The sequence below is a fragment of the Typopeltis vanoorti genome, chromosome 5 (genome assembly GCF_054136105.1).
Source record: "Typopeltis vanoorti isolate ZY-2024b chromosome 5, IOZ_Tvanoo_1.0, whole genome shotgun sequence".
Lineage (NCBI taxonomy): Eukaryota > Metazoa > Arthropoda > Arachnida > Uropygi > Thelyphonidae > Typopeltis > Typopeltis vanoorti.
In genome coordinates this window covers 165298611-165312976 of record NC_143553.1, presented here as the reverse complement: position 1 = coordinate 165312976, position 14366 = coordinate 165298611, and the positions used below count along the sequence as shown (strand labels likewise).

The 14366-nt window shown below is 36.7% G+C and overlaps 1 protein-coding gene across 5 annotated transcripts in view; it reads right to left on the bottom strand.

Annotated features, from left to right (window-relative positions):
* LOC150107027 (uncharacterized) overlaps positions 1-14366 on the bottom strand; it is a 103421-nt gene that overhangs the window by 49646 nt on the left and 39409 nt on the right. For all 5 annotated transcript variants that reach the window (XM_090392904.1, XM_090392907.1, XM_090392906.1 and 2 more), the window contains exon 3: positions 13401-13592. In XM_090392904.1, coding sequence (XP_090249030.1) covers positions 13401-13592 — 192 coding nt within the window. The remainder of the gene's footprint in view (positions 1-13400; positions 13593-14366) is intronic.

Sequence of the window (14366 nt, the reverse complement as noted above, 5' to 3'; positions counted from 1 at the left end):
CAATGCATTCAGTTATATATTTTACAGCTTCATTGATAGGTGTTTGACTGATGGCATCAGCATTAAATTTTGCAAGATGAGAGAAAGTGTTCCAGTCAGCCTGGTCCATTTTCCATATAGATATCTGCATGGGTGAACATGGTTCCTGTGAAGACATTGTACAAAGCACAGGAAAGTGATCACTTCCATATATGTTCTTTTCAACGTCCCACATGAACAGTGGAAGAATGGAAGGGGAACAGATTGTAAGATCGATTGCAGAATATGAGCGGGTAGGCATACGGAAGAAAGTATTGAGTTTATGTTGAATTTTTTCTTGACAATTATTCATAAGACTATTACACTTTTTTATAAAATCTTTATCAAGTAGCTTTATTTTTATCCTCCTACGTGTTTCGCCAATCTGTTTCTATTGGCATCCTCAGGGAATACAAATCAGTAAGCACAAAATGAAGGTTAGAGACTAGGTTATAACTGATGATTCTAAATCATACAAAAAATTGGTATTGTGCATGACAATGTGCGTGTCTCGTTAACGTGATTTATTCGTGATGACTCATGACGTAATTGTTATGAAAGTTCATTTCTTTGATATTTAATGATCTGATAAAAGTTTTCCAAATTTCTGGTAAAATTAGACCTTGATTCTTGTTTAGGTTTTCAGTTTTACGGACGACTTTAGCTGCTTCTTTAAAGGTTCTTGAATGGTAGTTATCTTCTATGTATGGCATAAGGCTCTATCCCACTCAATGTGATGGTTAGTAGAGGCAAAGTGGCATGAAAGGTCTGAAATGTCTTGTCTGTTATTTCTGACATATCCTATGTGTTCTTTCTTTCTCGTTTCGAAGCTTCTAGATGTCTGACCTACGTAACTAATACCACATGAGCAAGGAATATTATATACTCCAGAGTATTTGTAGAATGGGTGAGGATCTTTCGGTGATCTTAAAAATTTCCGAATAGTATCAGAATAGTATCAGTGGCAATACAAGATCAGACACTCTGATCTTGTATTGCCACTCTGATCTTGTATGGTTTTAAAAGGTTAGCTAATTTTTTGGAAAGGTTGTTGACAAAAGGAATTGTAATTGTACTGATGTATTGGACGTCATCACGTTGTTGATGTGGTATATCAGTAAATAGAATCTTGTTATAGAGTATTTTAGGGTAACCATTTAAAGAAAGTTCTCTGGATATTGTGGTTAATTCCGTTAGTAGGTCATCCTTGTCTGTCGTATACTGTATAGCTCTTTTCTTGAGACTATGGATAATGCTAAGTTTCTGAGCTATGTGATGAGCTGAGTTGAAATGGAGTGTAACAGTGTAATAGTGTAATAAAAAAAAGTGTAATAGTCTTATAAAAGTATTGAGTTTATTATTTAGAAGGGAAAGGTTATTATTATCAAGAATTTTTTCAATGATTCGACCTCATCTATGTGTTGGCACTACCCCATAGAGTATTGTGACCGTTAAAGTCACCCATCAAAAGTATGGGTTCAGGCAGTTGCAAGATAAGGTTATTGAGATAATTTCATTTAACTCAGTTTGGTGGTAAATAACTTGAACATACTGTAATAAGAAATCCCACAGAGAAGCAAATTGTGAAATTCCTAAAGGTATGGTCCTCATGGTCTTAAGTAAGTTTCCTGTAGACAGAAACAGAAAGGTTTGTGTTTCTGCAACAACATCCTGATATTGTCAATATTTTGGCAGATCCCACGACAGTTCCATTGTAAAAAATTTCCTATTGCCTTGATTTTATTGACTTGTCTGGTTTTTGAGAGGTTAAGGGCTTACCTTTGTCAGATTTATATTTATCCACTGTTTTAGGGAAGTATGGATGGCCAGTGTCCATCTCTTCCTCTGGTAGAGTGTTCAAAACATCAAATGTGTTAGGGTCAGTTGGTATGCTTAGTTTGCTTTCAGTGGGTATTGAGGTATCCATTTTTTCTTTGCAAGTGTCTGGTGGTTTATCTTTGAGTGAAGTCTCAACCATAATTTTTTTGACAGATGAGTTTTCATCGGATGGGACCATTAAGTTGTCTCTGGAGTAAGGCCATAGGTCTTATGATTAATGCACTCAACAGAGAAGCACTTGCGATCGTAAAGTTCAGATAATGTGAAATTATCAAATGGTGGAATAGACATACATGTTTGAGTTGCTGTTGGCACTTTTTTAATTGTTACTTTTTCAGCATAAGAGGATCGTAGAACAGGTGTAATGGTGGCCAGCTTTCTTTTTGCATCCTGATATGTTATGTTTTGTTCTGTTTTAATTTTTTGCATCTCTTTTTCATCTTTCCACTTCTGACATGCACAAGAGTATGCTGGATGATCTCTCTGACAGTTGACACATTTAGCTTTTTTTTCACAGCAAGATTTATTATCATGTTCTTTACTACCACATCGGGCACAGGTAGAAGAACCATGACAGGCAATTTGGGCATGTCCATATCTTTGACATTTAAAGCATCTCAGCAGGTTAGGGATGTACATTCTAACAGGACAGCTGAGATACCCCTTTTACAGATGTCAGAGGCTTAGGTGTATCAAAAGTAAGGATGATGTTCTTGGTTGAAACCAGGCGACCATCCCTGCATATCAGGATGTGCTTCACACCCGTCACTCCTTGATCTTTAAGCTCTGAATATATCAAGGAGATCACATTCTGATTTCACTCCTCTATTGGAATTGAGCGTTCTATGAGGTGTTCTGCAATTTGTATTCTACCCATTGTCATTGCTCTCAGTAGTTTCTCGGAATGTTGTTTGCACATTGTTTCCACGAGGATATCACCAGAACGCAATTTCTTGACAGTTTTGGGAGGTCCTGCCAGTCCTTCTAAACCTTTCTAGATAAAGAAGGGTGACATTTTCCCAATTGGTTTTTCACCTGTTGCATGAATGATTAAAAAGGTTGGTACATTTATGTTAGTATCCGATATCTTTTGTTTCTTACTTCTGTTTCCATATGCTGTGTCTACATTATCAGTACTTGGTTGGGACTTTGTAAGGGTCCCTGAAACATTTGAGGATGAAGAATTCATATTTAAGGAATTTTTAATTCGTCGCCAGAGCTCCCCACCCACCACGGAGCCACACATGGATGCTCCCTACCTGGCAAACAAAGACTGCGCTCAGGAGTGGAATGCCAGGGCTACCCTAGACGCTATACCGGCACTGCAGCAGGTCTAGGATCCCAACCCCAGACCATGGGGTGAGAGACTTACTGCAACACCATTGACCCTTGCAGGCAAGCCCACTAGCCGAATGATCCTGGCTTGGCCATCCAAGACTGCCAGTCTTGCCGAAGCAGAGGCCAAAGTAGTGCAAGATTACCAGGATCCCCCTTTCCGGATGTCCACGGGTCGCACCGCATGGCAAACACAGCGGAAGGGCATTGGATACCAGTGATGGTGGTCGGGAAAAAGGATAGTGAAAAAGACTCAGGAGAAGTAGAGCAAAGAATACAGGAAGAAAATCAAAGAAAAAGAGGAAGAATGAAAAGGGCTAGTACCATCACTGGGAGGTCCCCTCCACCACGAACAGGTGCCCCACATGGAGGAGCTTAGTGATGAAGAAATGATGGAGAGGATTCAGAGGTGAGTTACAAAGATTGTGGCAGGTCTGTGGGAGGGATGTTCCCTACCAGGATAGATTGAAGATCTGTGGGCTCCAAAAACTAGCTGATAGACATAGGAGAGGAGATATGATAGAAGCATGTAAATTATTAAAGGGATTTTACAGGATTGATACTGATGACATTTTTAAGACCAGTGCAGGAAGGGAGAGAACAAGGGGCCATCCCTGGAGATTATTTAAGAGTGTGGTTAACAAAGGTGTTAGGACTAGATTTTTTACTTGAAGGGTTGTGAAGGGGTGGAATGCGTTGCCAGAGGTGGTTGTGAATGCTTCATCTGTGAATGAATTTAAGGAGAAGTATGATAGGTATTGTGTAAATAATGGTTACTGTGTCAATGTGGGGTCACCCGCGATGAGTCTTTTGACTCCATGGAGACACCGTTATAATAATAATAATAATAATAATAATAATAATAATAACAACACACTGACAAGCATGGGATAATGAAGTTATTATTCTCCTTTATGAGGCTTTACTAAGGTCACATCTGGACTACTGCATGCAGGTCTAGTGACTTGAATTCTGTGGGAATGAAAAAGGGGTGAAGAGGTTCCACAAGCTAGTGACTGTTTCAAGTCTATGGAATGCTCCCTATGAGATTAAACTGAAGGTCTGAGAGCTGCAAACACTAGCTGATAAGCAAAAAATAAGGGGTATGATAAAAGCCAATAAGTTATTAAAAAGATTTTATAACACTGACACATGGTACTTTTTTTTAGTACGTGGCAGGAAGCAAGAACAAGCTGTCACCCTTAGTAGTTAAGAGTATGATTAGCAAGGGTGTTAAGACTAGATTTGTTGCTGGAGGGTAGTGAATGGGTTGGCAGAAGTAGTTGAGTGCTTTATCCGTGAATGAGTTCAAGGAGAGGTGTGATCAGTATTGTATGAATAATGGTTAGTCTGTGAATGATGGGTCTTCTGACTGACTCCATGGAAATATGTGTATATTAATAATAATTTAACAATGCTTAAATATAATTACTGCAAGATTTTCAAAAGAATCTTTATCCTCAGCTTTTATGTCACCTTTATTATCTCTTATTCCTTTTATAGTACACTTTTCTTCATTTCTAAGTTTTTTCCACTGGCTTATAGAACATTTTGCTATCAATCTAATTCAATTAAGCTGATTCAGTGTGTCTATATTCACAACACACTCAGGCAATGCATTCCATTCACCAGTCACTCTTCATGCAAAGAACCTTTTATCACTCCTCTGCTCACATCCTACTTATACAGTTTCTAGGGATGGCCTCTTGTTCTCTGCTACCTCCCAGTCTATGAAAAATTTCTTTCATGTCAACCTGATAACAGTCCCTGACTAACTTATGTTTCAATAATATCTCACCCCCACCCTCTTCCCCTAAGATCACTAACCAACTTTGTGATTTGGTCACCATTAAAACCTGGTGAACAAATCTACACATTTCCAACAATCCATATGAGGCCTGATTAAAGCCTCATATGGATTGTTGTGGCATCATAACCTCTCCATTTCTGCATGTCAGGGTCCTCTGCATCATTGCCATTATCCAATGTGATATCTTTACAACTTGTACAATGTGGCTCCTGAATTTTAGGTCCTTGTCCACCACTACTCCCAGATGTTTAATCTTCTCATTAAAATTTCCTGATGAAGTGTATACTTTACATCCCATTGTTGCTTACCAAAATTCGAAACCTTAAACCTTACACTTTGTAACATGGAACTGACAGTTCCACTTACCTGTCCATTCATACAATCTTTTTTAGTCCTCTTGTAAGACCATAACATCTGATTGCATAGCTCTCCCCAATTTTGTATCATCTGCAAACAATTGCATATCACTAGTTAAACCCATCCCAATATCATTAATATACAAATTGAATAACAATGGCTCCGATACAGACCATTGTGGCACACCACTAGTGACGTTCCTTTTTTCAGGATGTTGCACCCCCATATACAACTTTCTGATCAGCCACCAATCCAACTCACTAGTCTGATATCCAATCCTAACTGTTTCAGTTTATTTAACAGCTTGTGGCAATCTATCAAAAGCTTTTGTAAAATCTAAGTATCATCATCAACAACCATTGGTCTAATGCCCGTAGGTGTCTGCTGCCATCTTGATATGATTCTTCCATTGCATTCTATTTTGTGCAAGATGACTCAGTTTGTGTATAGAGTTTCCACACCATTTGACAATCATTGCCCCATTCTCTGTTTGGTCTCTTCCTCTTTTGTTCTTTCCTTCAATCATTCCAAACAGCAATGCTTTTAACTTTTTCTCATCATTCATTTTACATATATGGCTAAACAGACATAGTTCATTCTTTTCTGGATCAGGTTTTCTTTTGGTTGTATTCGTCTGTAGATTTCCTCATTGTTCACTTTCTGTATCCAGCTTATTCTCAAGATCTTTCTATAGCACTTCCTCTCAAATGCCAATATCCTCCTTTCAGATTCTCTCAGGAGTACCCAGGCCTCGCATCCGTAGCGCATGCTGCTGAAGATACAGGTTTCTACAATGTGCAGTTTAGTTTGCTTGGATGCGTCATGTGGCATCCAAGATATGTGGTGTTCCACATTTTCCAGTTGAAATCTGTCTATTGTAACTCTGTTCAATAACTCCTGTTGTCTGAATATCATTGTTTTAGTTTTTTCAAGGTTGACATTTAGTATACCAGAAAATCTAAGTATACCACTATATATATACATCTCCACTGTCGAAGAAATTTGTCACCTTGTTATAATACATAAGTTAGTAAAACCTGTTCTCCCTTTAACAAACCACAACCAAACAATTTTATCTTCTTTTCATTCTCTTGGAACATGTGTTGTTGTAAAACTTATTAAACAGCCATGCCAATATTACTGCCAATTCCCTGGAATGTTCCCATAAGAAGTGGTGATATGTCATCAAATCTTATTGCCTTATTGGCATCAAGTTTATGCATTTCCTCATATACCTCCTGCTCACTCTCAATTAAACCATCCTGTCCTATGTACTCTACACTTGAGGTTTTTTTTAATGATTTCACACTGATGTGAATGAAACACTCTTATAAACTATTCACTGAATATCTCAGCAATGTCTTCTTCAGCATTTACCATTCAACCATTTTCATCGTCTTACCAAAATTGTTCTTCTTTCTACTTGCCACACATCTGAAAAATTCTCTCGGATTTTTCTTGGCCTAATTTGCTAATTTCTGTTCATATTTTAGTTTCACTTTTCTTACTGGGTCACCTTCCTGGCATGCTCTTTATACTCCTCATGTAATTGATTGCTACCATTATTCATCTTGTGCTGCCTCCACATATCCCCTTCTTCCAAATTTCATGCTTAATTCTTTTATTCATCCATTTTACACCTACTTTATTCAGTCTTTTAACTATCAGAATATATTTGCACATCAATGTTATTAAATATCTTTTGTCAGTTCCTATACAGTGTTATCCCACCCTCCCGCTTAACACTTCTTTCCATGCTATAGCTCTAAGTGTCTCCTCAGCTTGTCATAATCACCAGCCTTGTAATCCCACATATAACCTTTCCTCATAGAAGTCTTGATATGGCTAGCTACAACCCTGGTGATTATGCCAGGAGCATCTTTTTGGTGAGAGTGATCATGAAAGCATGAAGCATGAAACTTTACTCACAATCACATTTCGTGATAAAAGGATCATATCTAAGCCTCTCAATCCTCATGTAACTTCCTTTGAATACTGCCTAAGATAGTATGCAAAGGAAATATATAAGGAAAATAGATGTCTCGAGTTCTTGAGAGACAACTATCAAGAACTCGAGACATCTATTTTCCTTATTCCCAAATGATCTCTTCATTCCAATCTATAATGCCATAATTAAACCATGATAATAATCATCCTTCCCTTGTTCACTAACTGAAGTTACTACAGTCTTCATCACAACCTTCCACATTCCCTGGCCTATACCAACATCCAATTAAATATCTCTTCCTGTCAGCCTCCATCTCACACCATAATAACTTAAAACCATTGCCACTATTTATAGCTTGCATCTCCACTTTGTGGAGACATAATTTGCCTACTAACATCAACAGCATCAACTTGTCCTTTCTATCCTCACAGAAAACATCATGTCCTTCTATTTCTATTCCCATCAGGACATCATATTTATCCAACCATGTTGCACTTATTCCAACAATTTTGTGGTGAGTAAACTCAATCAATGAAACCATTTCATCTCCTTTATTTTTGATGCTCCTCAATTAAGCCATCCTGTCCTATGTAACCTACACTTGAGTTTTTGTTAATGATTTCACACTGATGTGGATGAAACACTCTTATAAACTGTTCAGTGAATACCTCAACAATGTCTTCTTCAGCATTTACCATTCAACCATTTTCATCCATTAACATCATCTTACCAAAATCATTCTGCTTTCTACTTGCCACATATCTGAAAAATCTCTCAGATTTTTCTTGGCCTAATTTGCTAATTTCTGCTCATATTTTAGTTTCACTTTTCTTATTGAGTTATCACCTTCCTGGCATGCTCTTTATACTCCTCGTGTAATTGATTGCTACCATTATTCATCTTGTGCTGCCACAGTGCCATTTGTAAATTTACACAGCAATTCATTTTTAAGTCTATAACCAGTCCTGCCCATGCCACTTGTAGATTGTAATTTCCCAACACCTAACCATTCCCAATTACCTTTATCATCACTTAACCTATCTATCTCTTCAGACTCTACTACTACTTCCAACATCCACTCTCTTTATAATGTCTCACTATCCACCTTACACTCTCATTCTATCATTTATCAGTTACAGTATGACTATTCTCATTTACAATCACTTCGGTTTCACCACTTCCTTCCCCTCCTGATCTTTTGATTCACCTGATACTTCCCCTGGACTCTTGCCCACATCATTCGTTCTGCCTTGCAGCAACAGTCTCTCTCACTCACAGCAAATCCATTCAAATGCAACCCATCACTTTTGTATATTTCCATCTTTCCTTCAGATGCATTCCACACACACAAAAACTCCACTCCTTTTGACTCATACAGCTCTGACAATATTCATGATCTCTGCTCTTCGTCTCATCTCACCATTATCATACCTAGGCAACACACTGACCACCCTTCCAACCACGCTGCTTTCTTTCACTCTCCTTGAGAATTGCCTGATATCATTCTTACATGTCATTTGTTCCAACAACCACTACCAGCTTGTTTGCTCATCTGCTTCTCTTACCTAATGCATCAATTATCATGCAAATTCTCCCTTCTGGAAAACACATCTTATGGAATCTCTCATTTATCACACCTCTAATAATGATTCCCATTATGTTACCTCTTTTTCTCTACTTTCACTCATCCTAACATTTTGTACTCATCCATTCTTATCCACAAAACCTCTCTTCTCACTACACAAATCTTTCATTTCACCTGTTATTCTGATCAACAGTGACACTACCACTGTTTCAACAGTACAGTACACAGCCTTATATCTCTGCACTCCAAAGTGCAGCATTTTGCATTTCTTAATATTAAAACACACACAACCCTCACTTGTCCAAGATAAAAATCTACTGAAATATACCTAAAGAGACTTAACATCAGCAATATTGTTTATAATTCTCATCAACATTGCATCATCATCAACAAACAACCGAAGTCAAACAGCATAGCCCAAGAACAGAACCCAGAGACATGACAATGCTTACCCCCCCCCCTTCCAAGACACTTCGCTATCATTCACAACTTGCTGGCATTATTTATTAAGAACCAATCCCTTGTGGGTAATCTAACAAATGCCTTTGCAAAGTCCAAGAATATCACTGTATGTGAAATTTTCTTTTCCAACACATCCAGCATCTTTTCCTGAAATACAGGCAGATTGTTAATACAAGACCTACCATTCACAAATCCATGGTGATCGTCATAAGAATCCTATATCCAGCAACCAATTCAACAATATCTTGAACTACAATTGCAGACAGATATACAGACTGGTCTACAATTGCAAACTTCTGTTCTAGAACCAAACCATGCTTGTGGATGTACTATTTTGCCTTCTTTCCACTCTTCAGAAACCTTTCCCACTGCAAAAACTTTCTTTAAGTAATCAGGTCTGGTTTAACTTGCTGGCTTTGTTGGCAAAGAAGTTAGTGTATTCACTCTTCAACCAACAGCATGCAAGTTTGAATCTCATTGTGGGGGCTTGTGATTATCTTTAGGTGGGAGATGAATTTCATACACAGTGTAACATCAATGACCCACTTATTGTAAACCTTAAGTGACTTGAAAAAGTTCTAGAATATTCTATTTGGTTTCTAGAATGCAGTTTCTGGATTATATAAAAAATAAATAAAAATACAGAAAAAAAAAAAGAAACAGAAAACTTCCTGGTCTGCCTAACCTTTTAGGCAGGTACCACAAAAAAAAAAAAAAAAAAATGTCAAGAGCATAGTTTTCGCAGCACATTCCTTAAAAATATGCACTGATATGGCATCCATTCCCACATCCTTATTAACATCTAGTCCAATCAACTCTTAGTACATCTCTGATTCTTTCATCTATAATTTCCCCTATTATCTGCCTCCCTTCTAGGTGTTCCACAGCATCATTTACACCAGTATGAAATATGCATATTATATATACATACAGTATGTATATACACATACTGTATGCGTGTGCGCACACATAGTATGTATTTATATATATATATATATATATAGAGAGAGAGAGAGAGAGAGAGAGAGAGAGAGAATTTATTAGTTCCTATAGCAGATTTTTTTCCTTGCTAAAAAGACATTGTAGGGAGAGAATAAAAGATTGGTTAACAACATTCAAAACAAGCCAATTAATTTAGCATTTTGTTCTCTTCTTCTAAAAGAATTAAACAAAATAAAAATTCCCATGACTGCTAATGAATATAACAAGGCCTCCAACCAGGAAATTATAAATAAGTATCATTTCTCAACTAGACTGCAATCAGATGTTAATTATTATTATTAAAATAATTTCCCATTTGACGTCCGTAGATGCCATATGGTCACTGCCGTACCTCACATGGTTTTGGCAATGATGTCTTCTGCTAGAATAAGTGGTAGGGTTGCAGACTCCCTTTCCATACAGAGTTTGTAGGACAATCACAAACATCCATGCCCACAGCAGGATTTGAACAGCAGGATTTCCAGCCTCTTGGCTGGAAAGTAGACATGCTAACCACTCAGCCAACCTAGCGATTATTATTATTACCCAAGACTCATCTAGGAGGTCCTTTTATCATACACACAGCTCATCATACTGTGCTTTAAACACACTCAAATTCTCTGCAGACACCACACTCTTAGGCAAGGCATTCAAGAGCCTTAAAAGGAACATCAGAATAAATGGCAAAGATTCTTTGCAAGTTTAATCTATGCATCACCTTCAAGCCATTTCAAAAAGCTGTCCTCTTTTCTGCATTCCACCAAGGATAAGCCTGATGTTTACAGACTACAATGTTCCTGTCAACTTTGATTTTAGATAGATGGGCCATTCTGCTGAAATCAGAAGCTAATAATATCAGAACCACATACAATTCTTGGAAAGTAGTCTGATAAATTTAACTTTGCTTAACACATCACTCACAACAGCCACATTCTTTGGAATCAAACTAAAATTAGCCACTACTCATATAGATTCAAATTCAATCATCTGTTCTGTAAAGCATGTGAACAGTGTCCCAATCTCATCTACTCTGAATGCATGTCTATCTGAAAGTTTTGGTAAGTAATCATGATTGAGTGTTCATAGTTGTATTTATTTATCATTTTTGTTGTTTTCTTAGCTTTTTATGAATGATTTATATAAGCCTGTATTAAATAACAAAACTAACCAATATTTCCTTCGAACTCTAATAGTATGCTCACCTGTTTACTCAGTTGTGAATGAGACAGGAGTAGTAAATACATGTTATGTGACACATGCTAGTAATAAATAACAGCCATTAAATTTATATATACATATGATGGTGGTCTGAAAAGTTCTCGGCCTCAACCATACATGGCAACACTTTCAGCAAGATTTTTTTTTCTAAGTTGGTACATCTGTCATAAGCATCCATGTGAAATTACAAGTAATTCTATCAAGTGGTTGTTTTATACAGCTGTCTGAAGTAAAAGTGTTGTCTGTATCCCTTGAAATGGATAAAATTGAGTATCATGCAGTTATAAAATTCTTTGTAAAAGAAGATTTAATGCCAAAAGAAATTCATTCGAAGTTCATAAATGTTTATGGGCACTCTTCTCCTTCTTTTTGACAATTAAGAAATGAGCTGCTGAGTTTAAATGTGGCTGTACCAGCCTTCAAGATGATCCATGTGAAGGACGTCCAAAAAGTGTAACAATACCAGAAATCATTGATCAAGTGCATGATATGGTATTAGTTGACCAGCGAGTCAAAGTGCATGAAATTGCTGAGACTATAGGCATTTCAAAATAACATGCAAGATATATTTTGCATGAAGAATTGCATATGAAAAAGCTTTGCACAAGATGGGTGCTGTGCTTTCTCACAGCAGATCAAAAACACACTAGCATGAAAATCTCTGAACAGTGCTTGGAGCATTTTAACAAGAATAAAACTGATTATGTGCTTCGATTTATTACTATGGATGAGACTTGGATTCACCATTACACACCAGAATCCAAACAGCAGTCAAAACAGTGGACAGAAACCGGTTGTTTAGCGCCAAAGAAAACAAAGTCGGTTCCATCAGCAAGAAAGGTCATGGCATCGGTGTTTTGGGATGCAAAAGGCATTTTGTTTATTAATTATTTTGAAAAGGATAAAACAATAACAGGGAAATATTATTCAGATCTTTTAACCAAACTAGACAAAAACATTCGTGAGAAAATACCCAGATTGCAGAATAAAAAAAACATCTTTCATCAGGTCAATGCACCTGCCCACAAAGTTTTGGCAATGGGAAAATTAAGGGATCTGCACTATGAATTGTTGTAACATCCACCCTATTCCCCAGATTTAGCTCCCTCTGACTTCTATCTCTTCCCAAAACTAAAACTCTTCCTTGATGGTCAGTGTTTTTCTTCGAATCAAAAAGTGATTGCAGCTATAGAGGAGTATTTTGCCGATCCTACTGAGAACCACTACAGGGACAGGATAATGGCACTGGAGTTGCTGGAATAAATGTATTATTCATAAGGGAGATTATGTTGAAAAAAAAAAATAATTTTGAAATTATAAATTCGTTTTTTAATTGTTAGGCCGAGAACTTTTCAGACCACCCTCATATAACTTATAAGTTATAACATATATTTATTTCATAATAAAGTCTACAATATGCATTCTTTAAAAAGAATGTATATTCTGAGTTATGGAGAGAGAATCTTGTTTTTATATTAAATTAACATATCTATATTATGTCTATATTTACATATTTTTACTGGGAGTTGTACGGTGCATCTGAACTCGTATGTGAAAAAATTGGTGCATGGAATGTAAAAGGTTGGCCACCCCTTTCAGAGGATCTCAAATTGATTTTTTGTTTGTTTGTTTTTTGTGTTTTGCAATTTCAATCAATTACCAAAGTACTAATAGCTTGTCTGGAACTGTTTCACATACAATCAGATAATACCATGACACGATTTGAATTTTTAACTTGTCAGTGGCAAAGCAAAGGCTTTACCACCCATTATTCCAATGGGAGGTAAATTGCTAAAAGTAATGATTTTAAACATTTCCATCATTGTTAAGCAATTTCTAATACTTACCAGCTGATAAGTGTGTAGCAGCACGATGTAAGGCAGAAGAACCAAATCTGGTAATTGCATTTACATTAGCACCATTTTTTAATAACAGTTTCACCATTTCGACATGCCTCTGGTGAACTGCAAAGTGGAGAGGAGTGAAGCCATCGGGATCATGCTGGTTGATCCCACCTCCTGAGTCAAATAATTGTTGAGCTATAATAAAACAGCTATGTTAAAGAATAATCCCACTTTTTATTAACCAAAAAATTTACTCAAATCTTTATGGTCATTTTCATTTCCACAGAAGCAAACCTCCTGTTTCACTGATTTTTAATTGTGAATATTTGAAAAATCATCCTCACTTAAAGGGCATCAATTTTAACAATAAATTTATAAAGAATTCCACTGGTGCAAATCTATTTGAAAATATTAGGAAATTCATTAATAACGGCCAGTAATACCTACAGATTAGAAGAAGAATCTAAAATTTGATTCAAGAGATAATCCAAAACAAATACTGTCTATTTTATATCATATACTATGAAAAGTACAAAAATGTATATGTTCCTATTAATTAGGCCTATCGCAGAACTACAATGTTTGGATCACCTTGTAATAGGCTTTCCTTGTCCATCTCTAATATCAAGAACTTCTGTTTGGTTGACTGAGCCTTCAATATGCCAAGAATGAATTCGTTTACCCTCCTGCACAGTCCAGGATTTCATAGTAGTAGACATAGTAGGTATGCCACTGTCCTGTACAAAATGTGTTTCACACATTTCAAGGAAGGTTCTAAACTAATTTTATTAAATCAAAGTAATAAGTATGAATCTAAAGAATACAAGTCACTTTCTCCATTATTTTTGAAAAGGCAGAGATGAGAGTAATGGATCAGTAGCTCCCCATTTTTTGTAATGAGCTGAATGGCCTCCTTCCATGTTTTGGGAGAGATGCAGAATAAGAGTGTAGAGAAGACATATAATAGGC